The sequence below is a fragment of the Pituophis catenifer genome, unplaced genomic scaffold (assembly GCF_029215685.1).
Source record: "Pituophis catenifer annectens isolate HBS135680 unplaced genomic scaffold, rPitCat1.0.hap2 SCAF_2, whole genome shotgun sequence".
NCBI lineage: Eukaryota > Metazoa > Chordata > Lepidosauria > Squamata > Colubridae > Pituophis > Pituophis catenifer.
The window spans coordinates 102970298-102994294 of NW_027256882.1; the positions used below are offsets into that span (position 1 = coordinate 102970298).

General features: G+C 37.4%; 1 protein-coding gene across 1 annotated transcript in view; it reads right to left on the minus strand.

Annotated features, from left to right (window-relative positions):
* TCF7 (transcription factor 7) overlaps positions 1-23997 on the minus strand; it is a 143447-nt gene that overhangs the window by 40891 nt on the left and 78559 nt on the right. Inside the window, exons 4-5 of the mRNA XM_070937305.1 lie at positions 15903-16035; positions 9497-9587 (exon numbers count right to left, since the gene is read on the minus strand). Coding sequence (XP_070793406.1) covers positions 9497-9587; positions 15903-16035 — 224 coding nt within the window. The remainder of the gene's footprint in view (positions 1-9496; positions 9588-15902; positions 16036-23997) is intronic.

Below are 23997 nucleotides of genomic sequence, written 5' to 3' on the forward strand. Positions count from 1 at the left end.
CTAGAAGAAGAAACAAGAGGTGCATTATGGGAAGCAAAATAGAAAAAAAATTCCTAAAATTTTAAGAAAAGATTACAATGGCTTTCAGAGTAAGCTACCAAAATAGCTAGGTTGAAAGGTGGAGAATGAAAATATTGGGTAACAAGCATACAATGACTGAATGCAGATTTTCAGTTTCAAGTAAGAAAGGACAAGTAAAGCTATCTCAATCAAGAATGTCATCAAATAAAATAATGTATCATGAAAAGAACAAGCAAAGAAAATCAGAATTAACCCTCAAAATATACACAGCTATTATTCAAGCGATCTAATAGAGGCAAAGAAGTCTAAAAAAAGTGGAAGTTCTAGAATGAAATATTTTACAAAGGAGCTTATAAAACGACAAACATTAGCGAAGAAAGCAAATATTCAAAAACTAAATCCTCTGAAAAGTGAAATAGAACAGGCAACAAAGCAGGAGGGCAAACAACTGCACACTAGTAAATATGGAATAAATCTGAGTTTCACAAATGTTGGAAAAGATCAATGAATATACCAAATAAGGAAGATACAAGAGAGGTTTTGGTGCAAATTAGGGGGCCATTGCACTAGATCTTTATTTGGGCAAAAATTTGCTTAAGGCCTTACAATATAAAAATAAAGACAGATATAGATTGAAACCAGAAGAATTAGGTGGTACGACCTTAACATCCAGAGAACTACCTGTAATATCTCTATTGCTGCTGGCATTGTCTTCATCTTCTTTCTTAGTTAACATAGTTATCAATACCAGAAGACAACTTGAGGTACAAAAAGAAGAAAATATTAAGTCTTTATACTTTCTAAAGTCCCAGTTTTCTATGCTCCATCCCAGGGCACATCTGTGATTCTTAATGGCAGAAACTCTGAGTATTCAAACTTCTGTCAGAATGGTTGAAACCAAACTGTTTAAATCAGGGGGAGAGGAAAAGTATAAATGACACCTGGATGGTTATATTTTAGAGTCTACAAACACAAGGTGGCTTCCCTTTAAACCTAGATATGTTGCCAATATGAAGAAAACCTAAAGAGGAGAATCTCTGGCAACATTACTTCCCTTTCCAGGATAGCAGAAGTTGGAAGTCACCATAGAAGAAACAAGATGTCTAGATAAAAGGAAGGCAAGAAGACAGCAGAGAAGCAAAATGGGTTTCCCACATCTATTTTTGCTGTGAAAAATACTTGTTGGAGAAAATGGTTATACCTGTATGGTTATTTGAGGAGGGATAACATCTGAAAATGCATGCCAAGTAATAATGATATAATACATTGCACAATAACTAATCAGTAGAGCCAGATAATTTTCACCTGAAGAATTCAAATGAGATCTTGCCAATCTCTAACAAAAAAAGACAAGTTGCTGTTAAAATAATTTCCAGAGAACAGAAAGCCAAATAAAACCATTTTTAAATGTGTGCATGTTTGTGGTGTGGTACCAGAGAATAACAGAACAATTAGGATAATGCATATCTCAAAGTAGTAGGTGAAAACAGTGATTAAATGCAGATTTCCTACACTCTGAAACCTATAAAAAAAAGTCTTTGTGTGGAAAATCAGTAGAAGCTTGGTAAAGAGAAGTTCTTCGAATCATAGCTTTTATTTGCGTATTCATTTGTTTACTGTTTATTATTTGTTTATTCATGTCAGAAGCATACTATCATTGCAGTGGTGGGATTCAAAATTTACTACCAGTTCTGTGGGTGTGGCTTGGTGGGAGAGGTTTAGTGGGCTTGGCAGGGGAAGGATACTGCAAAATCTCTATTCCCTTCCCACTCCAGGGGAAGGATACTGCAAAATCCCCATTTCCTCCTGATCAGCTGGGACTTGGGAGGCAGAGAATAGATGGGGGGGGAGCCAGTCAGAGGTGGTATTTACCGGTTCTCCAAACTACTTAAAATTTCTGCTACCGGTTGTCCAGAACTGGTCAGAACCTGCTGAATGCCATTCTGAGAGTTATCAGCAACCATGCAAAATCAGCACACTCTGGATTGGCATTTATGAACTCATATATCTTTTTTATGGATTCTTAAATCCAGATGGGTTGAAATGAATTTTTTAATTTTTTTTTAAAAAACCCTTTTGATAAAGACTCCCCCTTTTTAGAAATATAGGTCCTCTTATGCTAACAAGTAAATTAAATGCAAAACAGGCAAGTATAACCGGAGAGTTCTGATTATGAGGGAAAATAAATGATCACTGAGTGAAAGCTACTTAATTTAATTGTAAAGAAAATGAGGCATACAATGCGGTTGACATCTAATTGCCCAGTCTTATGAAGTCAAAAGACTTTAAAGAACTCCAAAATGATTTTTCCAGTTAGATGAATGGCCAATACTGCAAATGCAGTGCATGCTGGGGGAAAAATGAAATTTATCATACAAACTGAAGATTACTTTGAATGCCTTAAAGCTGTGATGGAGAACCTATGGCACACGTGCCAGAAGGGGCATGCAGAGCCATCTCTCTGGGCAAGCCAGCCATTGCCCATTGCTCTTCCAGGTTCCGGCATGCACATGCCAACTGGTCTTAGCACGCACGGGAGTGCCAAAACCCAGAAAGCAGCTCCCTGGTGCACATGCACTGGGAAGCTGAGCTTTTGATTTCCAGAACATGCATGTGTGCTAACCAGCTGGTCTTCGCATGTACATGCACACCAGAAACTGGAAGACCAGGTGACTGGCGCACATTGCACTTGCTGAAAACTGGAAGCTCAGCTTCCCGGCGCATGCATGCATGCCGGGGAACTGCTCTTCTGGTTTCTGGTGGTGCCGTGTGTGTGCATGCTCTCGTTTTGGGACTCGGTGCCAAAAAGGTTCGCCAACACTGCCTTAAAGATTAGATTAACATTACTGTTAACTATCATTATCAGTGTGGTTATTTCTCTCTCTCTCTTTTTAAATCAGAATTTAGCTTCAATCTTGAGAGAGACTATACTGGTGAAAATTTGGAAGTGTCATTTAATATGTCATGAACCAGCCAAGACTTATAATACAGCAGGAAACCAAAACAAGCATCGAAATTTAACATTCTAGCTTTAAGGCTGAGAAAACAGTGACCTCTAATCCCCAAGTGGAAATTGGTCACTCCATGACCCAAGATGCTTCAATGGAACCCTCTGAAAATATAATGAATCGCCAAATCAGTTCAGAAAAAGTAAAATCCTTTTTTTCTCCTTTGTTATTTGGAGCAATCCCAATGTAGCCCCATCAAGGGAAAATTCCTTCTACTGATTTTAAAAAGTTGATATAGTTTCAGGAAGGGGGAAAACTCTTCATAATGAGACATTATCTAAGTGAATTCGTGGCTCATAGTTACAAGACTTTTTAGGAAGAGTCTCTTTTCATCAAATGTGAAACGATCGAAAATTGGATTCTAAATAATTTGGATAGTTCCTCAAGAGTCTCTCCATTTAACTACTGGGAGCCTTATTCCTTTCCAGAACACTTGACGGGTTCTGAGGCTATTCCTGCTGAATGTCTCAAAGATGCTTTTTCAAAAGGCAACTGGACTGTTTTTTCCTTGAGGCACCTTTGAGGCAACTATGACCTGGATGACTAAGAATCTCCACAGACATTCCTGCTGAACTTTTTCCTTCTCAGGAAAAGCTCTTTGCTATATTACGACCATAGTGCGTGTTTGAAGTCAGCTTTTTTCCAGAACAGTGAACCTGTTCTCTTCGAAGCCATTGCCTATCACAAAAAAGATTCTGGAGTCTCCCTCTTTCTCCATCTCCTCTCCCCAAATTGATTTGAATGCAATGAACACTGCCAAGCTCTGAAAAGGATGATACATCAAAGGAGGAGACAGGGAAGGAAATTCTCTGTAGGTTTTTTTGCTTGGGTACAAGCCCCTTATTTGTTTATTTTTTATAAAAGGGACTAAGAACATTGGTCATGTTTGTCCTACAGGCAACAGTGTGAAGTTCTCCAGGATAAAAGGCTTTATCAGCAAAGTGTTGGATGCACATGAGCCACTTTTGCAGGGGCAAAATTAAGAAATACATGGAAGGTAACTCACATGTAAATAGCATTGTGCAACTATGATGTCTGTGGGGTTTCTGAGGCATATAGGTGCACTGAGAAGGTTAAAGCGGGGTTGTAGCCTGTGGATGCCAATTGTCATACAGCACAATCTATATATAGGTTTATGAGAAAATGAAATTGGGCATAAATAAAATCAGCCCAATGAAATAACGGCCAAATAAAATTGGTCCCCCTTCACTTTGAGTGTATTTTTCTGGTTGGGAGTGGAAAATATTAAGTGAAGACTGGTGGTGTATTGGCAGCCAGCAGAGTTATTGTTTAATGTGACTTTGAGCCTGCATGCAGTGCAAGTAGAACACTCCATAGCATTATTTCTGAGGAATAATGGGAGAATTAATTCTCACCCAGTCAGTGACAAATAATATGATAGCAAATCTGACCATTGCAAAGATCAAGAAGAGATGGAAACAAGCCAGCCTGCCCAAAAGAGAGAATCAGGCAATCTGTTGCATGAGGCAGGAAAGAAGGAAACACAAGACGTCTGAACACGCCTTTCAGCATATGGACTTGTTCTTGACTCCCAACTGTTGCTATGGTTCTTTACTTGTGGCTTCCTAACCTTCTTCAATGAGACTTTGGTTATCCAAACTCTTGGTTTTTTGGCAAGCTACCCAAGTGGTTCCAGTCCAGTCCATTGGATGAAACCTGCCACAAATTAGGCACATCCAAGTGATATTTTTAGTTACAGTTTCTCATGTATTATCATCAGTGGTGGGTTGCTCCCAGTTCAGGTGATCCAGTACTGGCTGCAGTGGGAGGCTCCACCCACCCACCCAGCTGTCATCAAAAATTATCTGCGCAGGCGCAAAAACGCTGCGTGCTCGCAAAGCAAGGGAGCACGCCCGCACACTACCAATAGTGAACTGGTAGCGCTGAGTTTTGAAACCCACTACTGATTATAATGTGCTGCAATTAAAGGCAAAACCATTTTTGTACTGTCAAAGGTGCCAGTTTAAAGCCAAATCACACAATTGGTTTTTTTTTTTTAAAAGCAGATTAAAAATGATCAAAGAAGGATCCAGTCAGGATAAGGACTTCAGCTGAAGATGGTGTGTGTGTGTTTGTGCGCGCGTGTGCATATGTGTGAGTGGACCTTTTTTTGTCGAGTTCAGCCTTCTTCAACGTGGGCTTCCTCTACAATTCCCTCGCTAACACAACCAATAATTTCTCTTCAAGCTTAAACGAGACTTGGAGAAGAGAGCATCGACTTTGATAGGACCAAAAGATTAAACTACATGACTAGGTACCATGATGCAGAACCTAACCTATTATTTTAAGAGAAATATACTTAATGCCATATGTACTATTAGCCTCTTTTTTCCACACAGATTTATAGCCGAGCTCAGAAATGACAATTTTATACATGTATGCTATGAACTCTCATTTTAATTTTGCCAAAATTGAAATGAGTTCTTCAAACACTTCCAGGGTGTCATTGTTTCCTCTCCCCAAATGCTTAGAAAGCCATCCACTACTGTTTTTTTCCCTTGAAAGGCTTAGGAGGAGATGGAGTAACCCCTGCGCTGTCCTTCCCTGCTTTAAGTGGCTCCTGGTCCAGCAGCAAGAGAGATCCCTTCACTCACATTCCATATAAAGACAAAGGATGGGGAGAAGCAGCTTGTCTGGCATTTGCACATTAACTCCTTTGATAACAGAAGAGGAAAGAGAAACTGACAAAGATCTTGTCAATTCCACTCTTCTTCCTTTTGTTTTGATTTCTGAGAGGGAGTTGCCAAGCTAGGCTCAAGCTCAGGAGCAAGAATAAGTAAAATCTTCCACCAGTAGGCAATGGAGCCACTGCTTCATAAAGCAAAAATGAAATAACAGCAGCAATTTTAATTACACTGCATTCAGCCAGAAATAAACCAGGACAGCTCTCAGGCACTGTTGATGTCATGGGAACACAGAGCTCTGGAGCCATTCCCAAATGGGCTCAGGCTCCTCTTGGGAAGTGTCCAAAGATGCAACTGTTTGAGGTTTTCAGCTACAACATTAAAAATAGGGATATTCTCTCTGCTGACTATCTATTGAAATGGACTGGGCCACAATGATTATTTTTATATCCAAAAATATATCAGCTATGAAATGCAGGGATAACGGGAGCTGAAGTCAAAACTACTTAGAGGGAAAGTTGTTTGAAAAAAGAAATATTTTCTTTATTCATTCAACATATTTAAAGAATGTTTTTATTTGCCATCTTGCCAATATTTCTAGGCAATATTTCTTTTATCCACTCTAAAATGTTTTTCTCTCTTATTGTCTGAGTTGTTAACCATCACCCACAATGTAACCAGCTTAGGACAAACACAATATTTTAAGGAAAAGAGAAAGAGAGAGAGAAATCTAAATAATCAACTTTGACTTAAGTTGAAGCGTTAAGCATTTCTTCTTTTGTGAATATAACTATGGTACATTCTTTGGTAAAGAAATACCTTATTACCAGGGGTGAAATGCTCCCGATTCGGACCGGCTTGGGTGAGTAGGTAGTGATGGCGGCGGGCAGTTCGGAGAACCGGTAGCAAAAATCCCTGCACCCGCCCCCCATGCCCAGCTGAGCCACGCGATCATCAGAGCCTTTTTTTTCTTTTAAATGGCTCTGACCAGCCAAGCTCTGACGATCCCAGCTGAGTTGCCTCACCAGAGTTGGATCACCAGAGCCATGTAAAAGAAAAAAACTTTTTTCCTTTTAAATGGCTCTACCTGCAAATCGGTAGCAAAAATCCCTCCCCCTCCCCCTCTCAGTTTACTTACCTTAGCTGCTGGTCGCAATGCCTTGCTGTAATCCCTGCAATTGATTGCATCAGCAAGCAACTGAATCTCCCTGCCTGCAATCAAGCAGGCAGGGAGTTGTGGACTTCAACTCCCAGAACTCCTCAGCCAGGAAAGCAAAGCTGGCTGAGGAATTCTGGGAGTTGAAGTCTACAAGTCTTAAAGTTGCCAAGGTTGAAGACCCCTGTTCTATTGGGTAAGTTTTTTCCCCCTTTGGGAGCTTTAAAAAAATAGTTAATTGGATTTTTTTTTAGTTGTTCTTTTTTTAGACCTAGCCATTTAAAGTTTAGGAAGTTTTAAATTTAGCTGCTTTTATATAAAAATAAAAATAAATTAAAATAATATTTGTGCAGCTTTCTGAGATTTAGTGTGTTTCTGTAGTGTTTCACTCTAACTACACAATCACACAAAATCTCACAAAGCTGCATGTGGAATTTTGTGTGTGTAAAGTGTAAAAGTTGGTTTTTTGGGCTTTTTGTGGCTGTGTGAGGTTCCTGCTTGTTGCAGGGGCCATTTTGGGTCTAGCACAGCTGCTTTTATATTGTGGGTGAGCCAGTTGTGTTGTGTTGTGTTTTGTAGGTTAAAAAAGGGCAAAGAAGTGACATTGACTTGGCCACGCCCACCTGACCAACAAGCCAAGCCCTCCCAGTCACCTGACCACCAAGCCCCGCCCACTAACTAAGCCACACCCACAGAACCCGTACAAAAATTTTTAGATTTCACCCCTGCTTATTACTTAATTTGTAGGATAGTTTATGACTGCATTCCACTTAAAAAATTGCACTTAACCTTTCAATGCCAGGGTACAATCCCAATTTGCATGCTCCAATCAGTTAATCAGAAAAATTACTGCCTTCTGATCTCATGCTTGATTCAGCTAAGTTAGAAAAATGTATAGCTTACAAGATAAATTGACATTATACTATATGACAGCACTTTATGTGCTTCATAAATATCATGCATTTTTGCCTCTCTCAGGTTAGAAAAACTAGCAGGGCTGTGAAATTCCTGGCAGACAACAACACATAGCTTGTAGACTGTGGATTGACTTGATGACTCATAAACTGTGCAGTTTAAGATCCAACATTTGCACTGACACATACCCTTAAAAACTCAAGTCAGTCAACAATTGGTTTAGAACACTGCTGATTTCAATGGGCTTTCAATCAATGACTCCAGTGTAAACATTTGTGGTGTACTTTTCTTGCCCCTTATTCTTCTTAAGGTAGCTCTAATCTCCACTCTTGGGTATTTATCTTCATAACTGGAGATTATCCAAGGTTTGCATTACTGAATATTAATATCTTAACATTACAAGCTGATTCATCCAGGGTGGTTGCGGTGAGGAGTAGTGGTGACTACCAAATATTGTTTTCCCAACAATATTGATGAATCTTGAGAAAACAGAATGACAGTCTACTGTACCATTTCAGAAAAGCTGGAGAGCAAGCATTTTCTCAGGCATAACTTGACCACATTTCATGAGGCTATTTCACCACATCAAATACATTCAGGAATGGCAGTGAATCAACATGAGATGGAATCCCACATTATTCAGATCAAACAAACATCTGCCACACCACATCCATTCACCACAAACTAAAGTGATGATATGGATTAAACAGAGTGGGGAAAAGTCCATCAGAAATTAAATGAATGCATATACTGACTGAATCTTCCTTCCTTCCTTCCTTCCTTCCTTCCTTCCTTCCTTCCTTCCTTCCTTCCTTCCTTCTTTCCTTCCTTTCCTCCCTCCCTCCCTCTTTCCTTCTTTCCTTCTTTCCTTCTTTCCTTCCTTCCTTCCTTCCTTCCTTCCTTCCTTCCTTCCTTCCTTCCTTCCTCCCTCCCTCCTTCCCTCCCTCCCTCCCTTCCTCCCTTCCTCCCTCTTTCCTTCCTCCCTCCCTCCCTCCCTCCCTCCCTTCCTTCCTCAATATTTTCTGCCTATCCAGAATTATTCTTACAAAGAATGCTTGCAAAGAATGCTTTTTTTTTCTACAGTCAACAAAGAATTTTAGTTATCACAACAAAAGCTTTTCAGGTTTCTTATCATTTCTATCTTTTTATTATCTTGAAAAACCAATTACAAAAGGAATGATGGAACAGCTACACAGGTTTTTTTTTTATTGCAGAGATGTATAACTAGAAATCATGGGGTCATATTTGTACTCCAAAGAATTTTAAAAGTTATTACCAGATTATAAAGTTCAATATAAAAAGGGAAACACAATTATTTATTTAAATTTAGGTTTAAATGCAAATGAAATAAAATGAAATTGCTTCATTTTTTTCCTCCCTGGTTCCAACTACTATTTTTTGGAGCATGTCAGCTCCTTCCAGGTCACTCAATAGCCACGTGCAGCTCTTGCTCAGAAAAAGCTGTGTACCCTGCTTTGGTTAACAATCTAAATTCTACAACCTGATTTTCTTTATTATTTCCGAATGGCAGCAGAGGGCTCAATTAATGAAGGCATTCCAATTCTCTGTGCAATGATACTTGATAAAAAAAAAAGTAGGAGAGCAAGAGAGAGAACCAATATCTCACTCAATATGAACTCAGAGATATAAACATAGAATCTAGGAAACATACTAAAATTCAATTAATTAATACATGTCCAATGTTGCTTTTTTAAAAAAATGTTCTTCAGGTGAAGGCCTTAAATACTTACCATCCCACAGAAGGTGTTATCTGTCCAACCCCACTGGGAGGGAGGGAATAAAAACCAGAAATATCTGACGTCTGCGAAGGACGGTGTACACCTATCAGAAAATGAAAACATGAGGAAATTTAGGTTACCTTTATTTCTAGCTTTATATCAAAATGGATTCAGAAGATCCATGTTTGCTATGATTCAATAGCCAGTTAATTCATCTCCTCACCTTGTTCTTCCTACTATTTATTACTAAGATAAATATTCTTGGCCTTTCTTATCTGCAACGTTCTTTTCAAAGCATGCAGGCAAGTAGTTTACATGGTGTGAGGCATAGAGGAAGTGAGTGAGACAAAAGTATCCAAAGCAAATGTCTATGGAAATTCACAATTATCAAGGTCATGGTTGTCCTAAAGCTGCTTTTTTTCCAAAAGGCAATTGGACTTCAGCTCTGAAGAACTTTCTTGGATGAGAAGTGGAAAGTTTTCAAAGAAAAAAACAAAACAAGAAAATCCAATTGCGTTTTGGAAGAGTAAGGATAAAAGAGAATGAATAGAACATACTGGTAGTCAAGGTAGAATTAGGAAAGGAAGCAGTGTGGGAGATGAGTGGAACCTTCAATTTATCTAGAGGGGATACAGTTGGTGTTATGCATAGTTGGAGAGAAGATGTAAATTTAGAAACCTGCTTTCTGAAGGATAACAATATGAAACTGACTTCCTTTTTGCCCTAAATTATATTGCTGAAATGAAGAAAGCTTGCAAGAAACCTGCTTGGATTCTTGTGGGAAAAGATGATGAGCTTTACTCGGCGCCACTACTCAACAAATTAAGCTTGACTCAGAGTTTTTAAATTCCACCCATTTGCCTATATTCATGCTTTAACTCATTTATCCATTAAGTAAATAAAAAAGTATTCCTGCTTCTTAGCTTAACATTTGCTGTATAGAGATGCAGTACTGAGAAGGCATACTTCATTGGGTTATTGTGAAATACAGAGAACCTATGAAGTATTTTAGCATGATATGTGTTCTGCTTCAGATGACCAATCCTTCAAAGAAACATTCAAGTGTGATATTGGGAGATTTCAATTATCCTGACATCTATTGCAAATCTACAAAGATTAGAAGTACAAATAAGCCCCCCCACCTTTCTTGCTGGATTTATTTTTCAGAAAGTGAAGGAAAGAACAAGAATAATTGAGGTTTGCTATCCTAGACTGAACCCTTATCAGCAAGGATGGATTGGCTGAAGAAGTGAAAGTGGTGATTATTTGAAGAGAATTAAATGGATTATCATGATGTACAAAAGAGAAGATCTGATGAAGATAAGTATACCTGAGTTCAGAAGAGTGGATATTTGTTACTCCAAGGGAAGAGAGGTCAGAACCAATAGCCTGAAATCTTAACAGAGAAGTGTCAAGGAAGGAAGAAAATCCCGCAAAATGAGATATTGAAAACCTAATTATATTCTTATCACAATGAAAAATGGGAGAAATTTAGGCCAGGATGAATATGTACAAGGCTCTTTAAAACACTGCAGAGGAAAAGGAACATCTATAGGAAGCAAAAGAGAGACCTATTACTGAAGAAAAAAAAAATCAAGGTTGGCTTCAGAAAGTTTAGGAATTGTGTCAGGAAGATAAAGCTCAGAATAAGCTGAAGGTTGAGAGAGAAATCAGCCAAAAAAATCTTTAGGTATGTCTGAAAGAAAGCAAAGCCAAAGAGGTGTAAATTGATGAAGAAGAAAAATGGAGAGCGGGTAAGTGAACCTTCCTACTTCTGTTTTCTCAGAAACAAAATACAGCCCTGGTTAGTCATTATTATACCCCTAGGGCAAAGAGGGACCTGCAGCTTAGGACAGAAAAGAAGAGGTTCACATCACATCAAATTCTCTGTTCATCCAAGGTCTTCTCTGGATGGGCAGGCACTACCTGCAAAAGGGCAGGTTTGTGCTTGGGGGATTTTTCTGGACCTACAGCTTCTTCTAGAAGAGTAGATGGTGGCCATGGCTACTGGGGCCTTTGCCCAGCTGTGACAGGTGCACCAATTTTGACCCTTACTGGTGGCAGAGAATCTGGCAATTGTAATCCATGTCTACATCCCTGGCTAGACTACTATATTATATTTTCATAGGGCTGCCTTTAAAGGTTATATGTAAATTGACATTGGCCCAGAATGTAGTCACCTGTTGATGACCCGTGATGTTGGGAGCATATAACACTGATTTTGTGAGCCCTGCACTGGTTGCCAAAGATTTTGAGGTATAATTTGAGATAAAGAATCATACTGGGCTTGCGTAATTAGCTATGCTCCTAACTTCAGTAAGAGTAGCTACCAGAAGAGCCTTGCATTATCAGAGAAAGCTTATTTGTTTTTATTTTAAGAAATGGTCTTTTAGGAACACTCACAGAGAATTTTAAAATCCCTGGTTGAGTTTCTCAATATGTCAAGTTATAAGTTGCTTCATGTTTTATTTCCTAAAGAGCCAAGCAAGATTTGAACTATCTCACTCTCTACTTTCTGACAGATTTGGATATTTGCCCTTTGTGGAGCATCTAGTAACTTACTGTATGAATTAGTAACTAATTTTTCCCTCTTGTCTTTATGAAAAGCAAGTGAACATTTCCAAGAGGTTAGATATGCTAAGAGTATTTTTAATGTGTGGAGAAGACAATGAAACGTCTTGGGAGACCAACTCAATATCTGCAAAATCTGCATTGTCAAAAACAATGTCCAAACAATACTCAAAGGGGCTTAGATATAGTCATTTTTCAGTTTCATACCTACTTTTCCATAGTCTCTGTGTTTGGCAGCCTGCTTAATCATATTCAATATTCAAGTTTGTTGTGATTTTAGAATTTGGGGGGCGGGGGGGAAATGAACAGGTAATTTCTAATTATTTCAGTGGAAGTGAAAGAAGAAAAGACTGTTCTAAACAAACATACTGAGAAATACTATGGATGGAGCATTTTTATATCTCACAAGGTGTGTTCATTCAGAAATGTTGCAATGAGATTGAATGTAAATGTCTAGGAAAGCCAAAAACCATACATGATTGTACTATTTCTGAATGTAGGTCGACAGCAGGTTCTCTGCAACATGTGCCTGTTGGTGAAATGAAGCCAAAGTAGGGCAGAATGAGAAGAAGAAAAAATAAGACAATGTTGTTCTATGAAATTCTATCCTAATGATAGACTTTTCTTATGCACCAGAGACAAATTCCTTGTGTGTCCAATCACACTTGGCCAATAAAGAATATTCTATTCTATTCTATTCTATTCTATTCTATTCTATTCTATTCTATTCTATTCTATTCTATTCTATTCTATTCTTCTATTCAACTCTACTTTACTCTACTCTTCTCTCTCCTCTCCTCTCCTCTCCTCTCCTCTCCTCTCCTCTCCTCTCCTCTCCTCTCCTCTCCTCTCCTCTCCTCTCCTCTCCTCTCCTCTCCTATCCTATCCTATCCTATCCTATCCTATCCTATCCTACATAATATTGCATTGTGGGTATGAATTGCATCTAGAGTATATGAAATAAGATGCACATGGGAGATTCAAAGGGCAATGTATAAACTCTAGTAGGCAATCAGATTGGGAGAAAGACACTATGCAAAAGAAAGAAAGGAAGGAAGGAAGGAAGGAAGGAAGGAAGGAAGGAAGGAAGGAAGGAAGGAAGGAAGGAAGGGATCACTTTTCTCATACACTTTTCTTCTGCTGGGTTGGAAAATATCTTTTCTGACAGGATCGGAGTTATTGTTTCCTTCTCTATGAAAAGATACTCTTGACAGGAAGAGGGATTTACTATATAATTTATAGTAAAAATATAGTAATTTATATATATATATTTATATAAAAATATATAAATACTATATATTTACTTGGCTTGCTTTGTGAGCAAGCCAAGTTAGAACAAATCTGTGCAGACTGTGCCAGATATCCTCTGTTTTTATATTAGTTCTGTGAGTAGATATGTAAGTAATTCAGTGTTAAGACTGATCGGTAGGTAGGTGACGAAACTAAACTGCAAGTGAAAGTACTTTGGCCTGTGAATCTGAGTTTTGGATAAATTATGAATTATAAATGAAAAAGGATTTCCATTCATATTCTAGCTCTCAGCAGCATTTCATCTCAAACAAAGATTTTTATAGACAAAGTGAGGGTTATGCATTCATTCTTGGGTGCATCTATAGCTTTCTAATGCTGGGAAAGATTGAGGACAAAAGAAGAAGGGGACGACAGAGAACAAGGTGGCTGGATGGAGTCACTGAAGTCACTGAAGCAGTGGGCGTGAGCTTAAATGGACTCCAGAGGATGGTAGAGGACAGGAAAGTCCGGAGGAACGTTGTCCATGGGGTCGCGATGGGTCGGACACGACTTTGCAACTAACAAAATAGCTTTCTTGCCTATATATAAAATATTCATCCCTTAGTTCATTAAAAAAAAAAAACCACACTATTCATGGAGTTTAAAAAAGCAGTCCCAAAAGTATATGCAAAAACATATATACAAAAACATTAATCCTCATTTTTATCAGTCAGTTAATCAACCTTTTCTTTGTCTTGTGATAGCAAAGCTTGTTACAAGAAACAGAGTAATCAAACATCTCAGTTGTTAATTTCATATTTCAATTTTGATATTTTTGTACCATGGTCTCATTTAGTTTGATATTCTCAATAGTGCAGAAATATCATGATTATATGCCTTATAATGGATTATGGATTAATGCCATCACTCAATACCAATACCACAGAATGAAGTCATTATTAAAATTATAAAATTAATTTATAATGGAATTTTAAATTAAACTTATTCCTTGATAGTAATTAGTCCACCAGAAGAAAATGTCACAACACAAGGAACAAGGAGTTGTGGTCTAGTAGTTCTCATATATTACAACAAGCTTTGAAGAAGCTCTATAGAACTACTACCAAATTAAGTTGCTTTTAGCCTTCACTATATTTGAATAATTCACCCAATCAAATTGAAATGCTGTGGGATGGTTCATAAAAATTAAATCCCAAACAGATAAAGCTATGGTGCCATCAAATCTACATTTTGCAGCTTAAATCTAGTCATTCAGAGAAGCAATTCTCATTCTCTAAATGAGAAGCAAGAGATTTGTAACTGAGATCTTGAATGTTTTCATTATTTTGATGATAATGATGATTATGATACTCCTGAAGATTATTAGATCGTTTTCTAATCTAAACAGGTCAGCCCAAATGTACCAAGTTTCTTTTTCCAATATACCCTATACAAGCTAGTATGAAGATATGCTTAGAATTCAGTCAGGAAATGGAAAGTAGTGAAAAGTCACTCTTTCCTGATCTAGAAACTGGATTTCCAATAAATGGAAATACAGGTAGTTACAACAGTCCATTTAGTGACCGTTTAAAGTTACAAGGGTACTGAAAAAAGTGACTTAGGACCATTTTTCACACTTATCTCCATGGTCACATGATCAAAATTCAGATGCTTGGCAACTGACTCACAGTTATGATGGTTGCAGTGTCCCAGGGTCATGTGATCAACTTTTGTGACCCTTGGACGAGCAACGTCAATGGGGAAGCCAACTTCATTTAACAACCCATCTTACTAACTTAGCAACTGCAGAAATTCATTTAACAACTGTTGCAATAAAGGTCGTAAAATGGGGCAAAGCTCACTTAAAAAATGTCTTGCTTAGCAACAGCATTGTTGGGCTCAATTGTGGGTGTAAGTTGAGGACTACCTGTATATGTTAGAAAGGTCCCAACAACAAATGTTCTGTAAACTTTTAGGGTTTGCAATTCAATAAGTGTGAGTTGAGCTATTTCTAGAGGCACAGGGAGCCAGATAAACTCTTGAGAATGATTCACAATTAGCCAAGATACATTAGCTGAAGATATGAACTTTTATTAACTGGCTGTTATAACAGAGGACTTAAAACTAGAACATAGTGATATTTTTTTCTATTAAAAATGGGATTTGAAGCAATAGGGTATTTAATTTCCTAAACCGCAGTGTCATAGATACTTTCAGTGATTTGCAATCTGCTTCTCCATTCTTAAGTATTAAAACACAGTGCTTGTTTGGTTATGATACTTTGTTTTATGTGTCTCAGAGGTTTAGTATCAGATCAGAGAAGCTCTAAAAGGAAAAATTGGCCTCCAATAAACCCCAAGATTACTTACTTACTCCATTTCTCTGAGTGAATATGTCTGTTGGTACGAGAACATGCAGTTTGACCTCCAAGACACATGAAGGTGGTGTATAAAAATGGGCAGAGTCCACGATGAAGCACAGAGTTGGAAACTGAATGTCTGTGGCAGACATTCCAAATTTCATGAGTATGGCTAAATTCCCCACAGCACACACTTTTTAAAGCACATCTCTCCCCCCCCCAAGGGTAGTATCACAGGAGAGGTGAAGAATTAGTTACCTTGTTTCTGGTTGATGTCGGCTGGCAGGTGTGGTGAATGGGAGCCATGGCTGAAATGTTCATTGCTATATGGGATGAGTGGGGTGAGTGGATGGACCCCATGAGATGGCTGTACTACGGGAACCTTGTTAGACTGAAAAACAGAAGTCAGAAGAGAGACGATTTAGAAATGCTAGCCTTTTGAGCACTGCAAATTGGGGATGCGGGGGAGAAGAACCCAAGTCAGAAGTATCCTAAAATTCCTCTCTTCACCCCTAAATTACTTATCATCAGTGACAATACGACAACTTGCTTAGTAGATAACAAGAAGCTTTGGAGATGAATATGCAAACACTAACAGTTCAACAGAGGAATGGTAGGGAACAATTATTCCAGTCTGACTATGTCTTTATTAGTGAGATAGCTGAAATGAAAATGAATTAGAACAGGTTTGCCAAATGTAAGATTTACTTTATTAATTGCCATGCTTAGTAATTAACTGGCTGAATAGAGCTCTTGTTGTGTGAACTGCTTGCCAGCATCCCTCAAGATGACTTTTTTTGGGGGGTCACATGGTCTTCACATGTAAAGTGCTTACCTCCATCATCCTGCCAAAACTAGCATGTCAATTTATTTTGTAGACATTTGTTCATCAATTTATTTGCTAGACATTTACCTATACCAAACGGGAATAAAGAAGCATTTCTGCTTTATTGGACACTAAGCACTGCATCAAATCTTTTAGAAGCTTTGCACGGGGTGTCTTTAAAGGAACTTTTCAAACTAATACCTTTTAGAGTTGGAGAATGGGTGTTCCTCTATGTGTTACTGATTTATAATCTTCAGCATCTCTCAACATTAGCATTCTGGCAATTATTGTTCGGCAGTGATAATTCAGCAATGTCTGGAGAACTATGCTTTAAAAGATTGTGACTATGGGAATAAAACCAGTAGTGGGTTGCCCCCGGTTCGGACCGGTTCTATAGAACCGGTAGTAAAACTGGCGGGAGGCTCCGTCCACTGACCCTGATGTCATCAGAAGCAATCTGCGCATGCGATCCCGTTGCGAACCGGTAGTAAAGGTAAATAGAACCCACCCCTGAATAAAACCATTATGTGGAACTAGTGCTCCTCTATCCTGTACAGTGCTGATGCCAAGGGAACACCTAGGAGGCTGGCCATATACTGTATATGTTCTCACATGATTTCTAAACCCTGAAGTAAATCAGGGCAGGCCTGGAAAAAAGCAGGTTTCAAAGTACTACTGAAAAGTACCATGAACAAGTGTGAATCTGCATGCTTGTACACACACATTCTTTGTGGGTCATATGTGTTATCCAACAGTCTTTTGCAAGTCCAGATTAGTGTGTGAGGACCAGCACAGAGCATCCGAGCTTGATGCGTTGAGTTCTGTGGCAAGATTTTTCAACTGTGGAATAAGAGTAATATCATGTCAAGTTACTCTATAAGAGTGGACCATCTTTTAAAGGACTGATAATGCAACACAGTGATCATTTTATACAGAATATGCAGATTATTCAGGCTTGAAGAAAATGCACCAAACACATCAGTTCTGCCTTATCATGTTAAAAGAGGACAAAAAAAATATATATGCCCACATTTATCAAGCTATTATGTTGCAGTTATTTTTTTTTTCAGTTGAAAAGAAAGAATAAGGTGAAAAGATTAGGTTGAAAACTATCAACAATTTCCAACTGCAGCAAATTCAGAGGAACTTGTTTTCAAATGAAAAATATGCCTCAAGCATTCTTACCATTTCATACTTGCCCAGTTTCGCCCATGGTTGCCTTTATAATGACACTGACAGTACCAATACTGGAAAAATTGAGGTTTGTCATTCCGAAAAGCCCTCAGAAAAGTACTTTGTAGAGAACAAAAGGACTATCAAATACAGGATATTCACTGATTATTGAAAACGGAGACTTGTAAACTGCCACATTCCTTATATGAGTCCAACAGAGAAAAGTACTACCAAACAAGAGTAAACAAGCAAACCATCACATCTATGTTTGATACTGTCACACCTGGCAATTTATACATATACACTGAACACGTTCAAAGCAATATACTAGAGAGGGGGTGGAGAAATGCTAAATATAATGAACTCAGCTGAATGAGCCCAGAGGACAAGAATATGTTTTGATCACTCAAGATAAATCACTATTGTATAATCAAAAAGTAATACCATCTGAACAAGAGTCCACAAATCAAAACATGAAGCAAATGACTCACATTAAAATATATAGCTATTAGTTAGTTCCATATACACAGGAACGAAGTGATTTGCAGATTTATATGTGCAAAGCAGATAATAAAAACAAGTCAACCAAGCCACATACTATTAGGTTAAGAAAAAAGTGATGTATATAGGAAACATAAATCTCTTTCCCAAATGGAGAATACTGAAAGATAATTTTCCCAGTTATTAACTTTAACTCATTATTGAATTATCCCCGATGTCTATAATTATTTTAATGTTTGTCATTCATATTTCATTTTGTCCCTCCTTTCTTTAATGATTCTATTCCACTATTTTTTCGAATTAGTGTAACTCATGTCCCGTGGCGAGTTGACCTGCGGCTACTTGGCTGTGGCATATTAGCTGCAGCAAGTTGGCTGTGGCAAGTTGTCATACCTAGAAAAGGGTATGGAACAGACGTAAACACACTTGCACGCTTACACAGCAGGGAAGGTCAAGAACTCATCCCACTCCAAGTGAGGATGATCTATTATCAACTGCGTGTCATCTTCTCCTCAGCACTGACCCTAAGACCTATTACTATTTTGTTGATGAGTATGATGTCAGTAATACTATTGTAGATTCATTGTCTGTGTTGTAAATAGTACAATGTATTATGGTAAATTCAATTTCAGTATGATCTGAAACATTACATAGCATCCTTCATATTTTCATCGGACATTATGTTTTCATGAGGTTTTCTTAGGAAAAAATGAATAAAATACAAGATAAACAAGATAAAAAGCAAGATAAAATTGAAACAGAATAAAGAAAATAAATCCTTCCTAATGCCATAACTCTGAGACTTAGTTTGGTGCAGTAGTTAAAGGCACTGTGTTAGAACCAGGAGACTGGGTTTGACACTCAGAGAATGTGGGGGCACTGTGCTTTCCACCTAGTACCGCAGAGGAGAAGGTGTTGAAATGATCCAAAAGAAAAGCTCTACAGTGTGCTGAGTAAGTAGTTTGAGTATTGAAAGCCACCACCAAAGTTATCTTATAGCACCCCATGCAATATCAAAGACTCTTGGATACATTTTGGGTTTAGCTCTCTCTATTCTGAGGTGCAGCAGAATAGATAGGCCACACTGACATAGCTCAGGTGAGATTTTAGTTTTCCACCTTGTTGAAAGTACATCAAGAGCACCAGTGAGCCACAGGAACATAGAAGCTGAAGCCAATAAGAAAATGGCTGAGGAGAATTCTTTCTGATGCCAGTGGAATCATACCCGTTTCTATGCAGATTAAAGCATTTTAAATGTAGCATGATAAACAAAAAATACTTGCAGAGATTTGGATTGGCCAATGTCTAAGGACTTGGAATTATTGTAGGTACCTATTTATGCATCACGCACATTTCAGATATAGTTTTAGTTTTAACAGCTTGATGGGAACAGGTAACTCTCCTTTAGAAAACAAGCAAGCAAAAAAGCACCAGTCCTAGGATTACCTTAATGTTAATGCTAATTTTACTGCTCAATTACAAAGGTTTGAAAAAACAAAGCTATTCAAAAACTAGAACTTGTTTAATTTTAGTTTTTCCAGTTTGCCTTTGAATTTAATGATCTTTGCTGCAATTAGCTCCCCCTCTTATTCATATAGATACATAATATTTTGATCCTAGATATTGATCGTAAGGTTTTCTCCCTGCAAAAATTCTAAGGCCTATAGACCTTTACTGAGGCCCACCTGTCTCAGCAAAATGATTAATGTTTTTGTAGATCCAAGGAGCTGTAAGGCTCAGTTTCAGCCTCAAACCCCAAGACTTTACAGTTCTTTTTAAAAAAATTAATATGACAACCAGGCTCCTGTCTTTGTTTTTTTTTTGTTTTTTTACTAATTAAATTCCCATATTAAGTCTACAAAATTACTGACTGTTGCCCTAATATAGCATTGTGGAAACCTCTGCTGCTGCCAGCTTTACGATGCCTAGAGGTCTGAGGTCTTACCTTCCATCAAATTAACAATGGAAGGCAGTCTTATGTTTCATCCAGAGGCAAGAAGCAAAGTAGAGAGATGGGTAGGCCAACTAAATTCAGAGAGATTTAAATAGTGAAATATTTAGTGCTGCAGCCTGGAGAATAAATCGTGAAGCACAGAAAGGCAGGCATAACTTTATTAAGACAAGAGATTTCCTACTTCATTTTAAATCTGCTTGTATCATACAATACTTTTGATCAGAGCTGCTTCATGAAATGTAATTAGGATTTGAATTCCACCACTTCCTATAAATTAATATACAAATTTGGAGTAGCTAAAGAGGTTTTATTTGACTATTCTTGCATCTGATAAATTAAGAATTTAATTTATCAGATGCAAGAATCTTCTTACAGACAGTTGTCATATTAGATGCTTTGAGATACCTTTCTTGAATATGGGAAAGTGTATACTCACTGAAAAAAGGATAAATCAAGCATTATTTTAGTGTTTCCAAACCTTGGTCTTTCCAGATGTAATGACTCCTTCTCATTCAACATGGCCAGGAAGTATGTGCCAAATAATCCTTGGCATCCTAAAGACTAGCACATTTATTATGATATAAGGATTATACATTTGTCAGTAAGGAGCTAGAAGGCTCTATTCTAACACATACTGTATATCCTTCTGGAAATTGTTGCAATATATTCTGCTGAGCTACAAATTGGGTACAAATTTATTATTTCATTACTTATACAAACTTCTCTATTGAGACCTTGTGAATGGTCATTTTCAATATGTGTATTTATTTAAATATAATACATCAAGACATGCAGGTTCTATTTCTTAATTTACACATATTAGAGAAGATCTCAGCAGTCTAACATTCCTAACTATTTATCTAGATCGCTGTTTCTCAAACTTGGCAACTTTAAGATGTGGGGACTTCAGCTCCCAGAATTCCCCAGCTGTGAAGTCCACACATTTCAAAGTTGCCAAGTTTGAGAAAGAGTAATTTAGGTAATTCACAAAACTTGAATGATTAGTGATAAAAATTGCTATCAGATATCAAAAATATTGAAGATGGTATTTAAGAACAGATGGGAGAAAATATTTTACTTTTAACATTTGAGAACAATAGAAGGCAATTTAACTGAAAAGTATGAAACCACTTCATATGTAATTTTGTTAAATTGATCATTTACATGCCTGTGGTATTTATATTAGCTAAATTACAAATTAAATATGACTTGAAATAAGTCAGTTTCTGGGGCGGGCTCAGAAGGATGAATACCAAATAATATTAAAAAATTAAATTAAAGGGAGATTTGTTGCCTTCAATTCCATTTAGGCTCAATATTAAAAAAAAAAAAAAAGTAAAGTAATGGATTTACATTCCTGCACATCATGGTATTCACAGTGAATCTTCACCAGTTAGCAGGTAGTTGCTGCTGGGACCAATCGGAGGGCTTTTTTTTTGTTGTTAAAAAAAAAAGAATCACACCAGAATAATTTTCAACTTTGCAACTAATCTCAGCTACGTATCAAGGTTTCATAAACTTATACTTTATATACAAAGTTAAACAAAGATTTATTTGGAAAGAAATCAACAGTTGTATAAGTTCTGAGAAACTATTTTAAGACATTTTATTGTAAAGTCACACTACTGAAAATTACCCCATGGTTTTGAATGCCTGTGTATATTCAGTTCATACAAACATCGTCACTTTAAAAAAAAAAAAAGAATTAAGAGGTAGGCACAAAAATAAAAAAATAAAAATCCACATTCTTTCTTCTTACCATCCTTGCTTCAAAGGGTTAACTAAATTCTCCTTTGCTTGCCAGATTCAGCTGCTCCTTAAATTTCAAGGATTCTGATCCAAGGACAGTTTTCCTGTGGGTTTCTCTGAGATTTAGAGGTGGCACTAAGTGCTTTCAAATAGCTTATAAGAGGTAAGCAGCTAGCTTAACTGCTTGGCTCCTTCCCAAACTTCTTGTGGACGCACACCTGCAATCTCATTTCTGTTATTTACCAGGCACACATTTTAAAGAGATAAGCAGGTACTGCCACTGTCAATCAAAAATACATTTCATGCTAACCACACCATTCAAATAACTGAACAGACACAGGGCACTTGACTTCTGTGGTGAACCTCCCCCACCCCCCATCCCCTTAGCAGGGTCTGCAAAGAGAGAGAAAAAGCTTTCTTGTGCTGGGAAAGACATCTGCAGTCCTGAGAAAGATGAGAGAATTGTCATTTGTATTCGGTTTCTCAGAAAATTCAGTTTTTCTTAAAGGCATAAATGCAATTGTTATGCTGGGGAGGGAAGCATAAATACAGTGAGAAAAATGATTTCACTTGAAAATTTTAATTAGAGCGGAATATATTATTATTAGTGGCCTGTTTTCTTCCCTATATACTTAGACCAGCAATGATTATAAAGCATCTTGACGATAATACCTTTATCAGAGAGAACATTATTGACACTAGTATTCTAATTGGGGGGATACTCTCCTTGCAAGTACAGGTAGTCCTCGACTTATGACCACAATTGAGCCCAAAATTTCTGTTGTTAAAGGAGACATTTTTAAAGTGAGTTTTGCCCCATTTTATGACTTTTTTTTTTTGCCCCAGTTGTTAAGTGAATCCCTGCATCTGATAAATTAATCCAGTTGTTAAGTGACTCTGGCTTCCCTATTGACTTTCCTTGTCAGAAGGTCACAAAAGGGATCACATGACCTTGGGACACAGCAACAATCATAAATATGAGTCAGTTGCCAAACATCTCAATTCTGATCGCATGATCATGGGGATGCTGGAAAGGTTGTAACTGTGAAAAATGCTCATAAGTCACATTTTTCAATGTCATTGTAGTTTTGAACAATCACTAAATGAAATGAACTGTTGTAAGTCAAGGACTACATGTATAAGTGGATACCCACTTTTTCAGAATCAGCAAAACCTTTAGGCAATTAATCAAGGCTTTGGCTGATGTCTAAACCATGCTTAACTTTCAAAATAAGTATAACTGTTGTATGTGCAGTAGCAGACAAGGATAAAGTCAGTGGTGGGATTCAGCCAGTTCGCACCACTTCAGGAGAACCAGTTGTTAACTTTCTGAGTAGTTTGGCAAACTGATTGTTGGAAGAAATCATTAGGGCAGAGAACCGGTTGTTAAATTACTTGAATCCCACCACTGAATAAAGCCATTAAAAATGTACCATGACTATCTATTCTTACAAAGAATTAAAAGACACAAAACACTACAGCACTATTTCTTGCTTGAAATATTACTGTTGTTCTTTTACTGTTGTTGTTTTTCCTGTGCACTGACAAGTGGCTATCATTTCTGCTAAATTTGGGCACTTAAATTTTTTAGGTTTGCTGTGATAATAACTTTAGCTAAAATTATTATTTTTATATCTTATGATGCTAAGACTTCAAAGGCTCGCACAATCATTAAAACAATGAAAAATCAGTTAAGCAATAGTTAAAATAAAGACTAGAGTGCAATTAATCAAATCGGTATGTTAAAAGGCAAAAAAATTAATTGGTAACGCAACTAATGCAGAGATTTCTTGATAGATTGTTAGATCTTGGTTAATATTCCAAACACAAAGATTTTGTTCGTGGCTTAATTTTTTAATTTTATATTTACTAATGTTGTCAATAGAATACTTTTCATTTCTTCCCAGAATGCTTTTATTCATGGAAAGAAATCAGGAAGCTTCTCTATAAACTGATTTCCCTGAAGATCATATGCTGTTATACTGTAATTTGATTCTGTATCAATTCAATTGCATTTGTATTGTCTATATATTCATTCATACTAAAGCGGGACAATCTCCCTTCCATTAATCAGAAACCACCTTGAGTCCTGGTTCCAACACTGGGCATCATCATTAAAAAAAGATTCAGACAAATTGCAACAGGTTCCA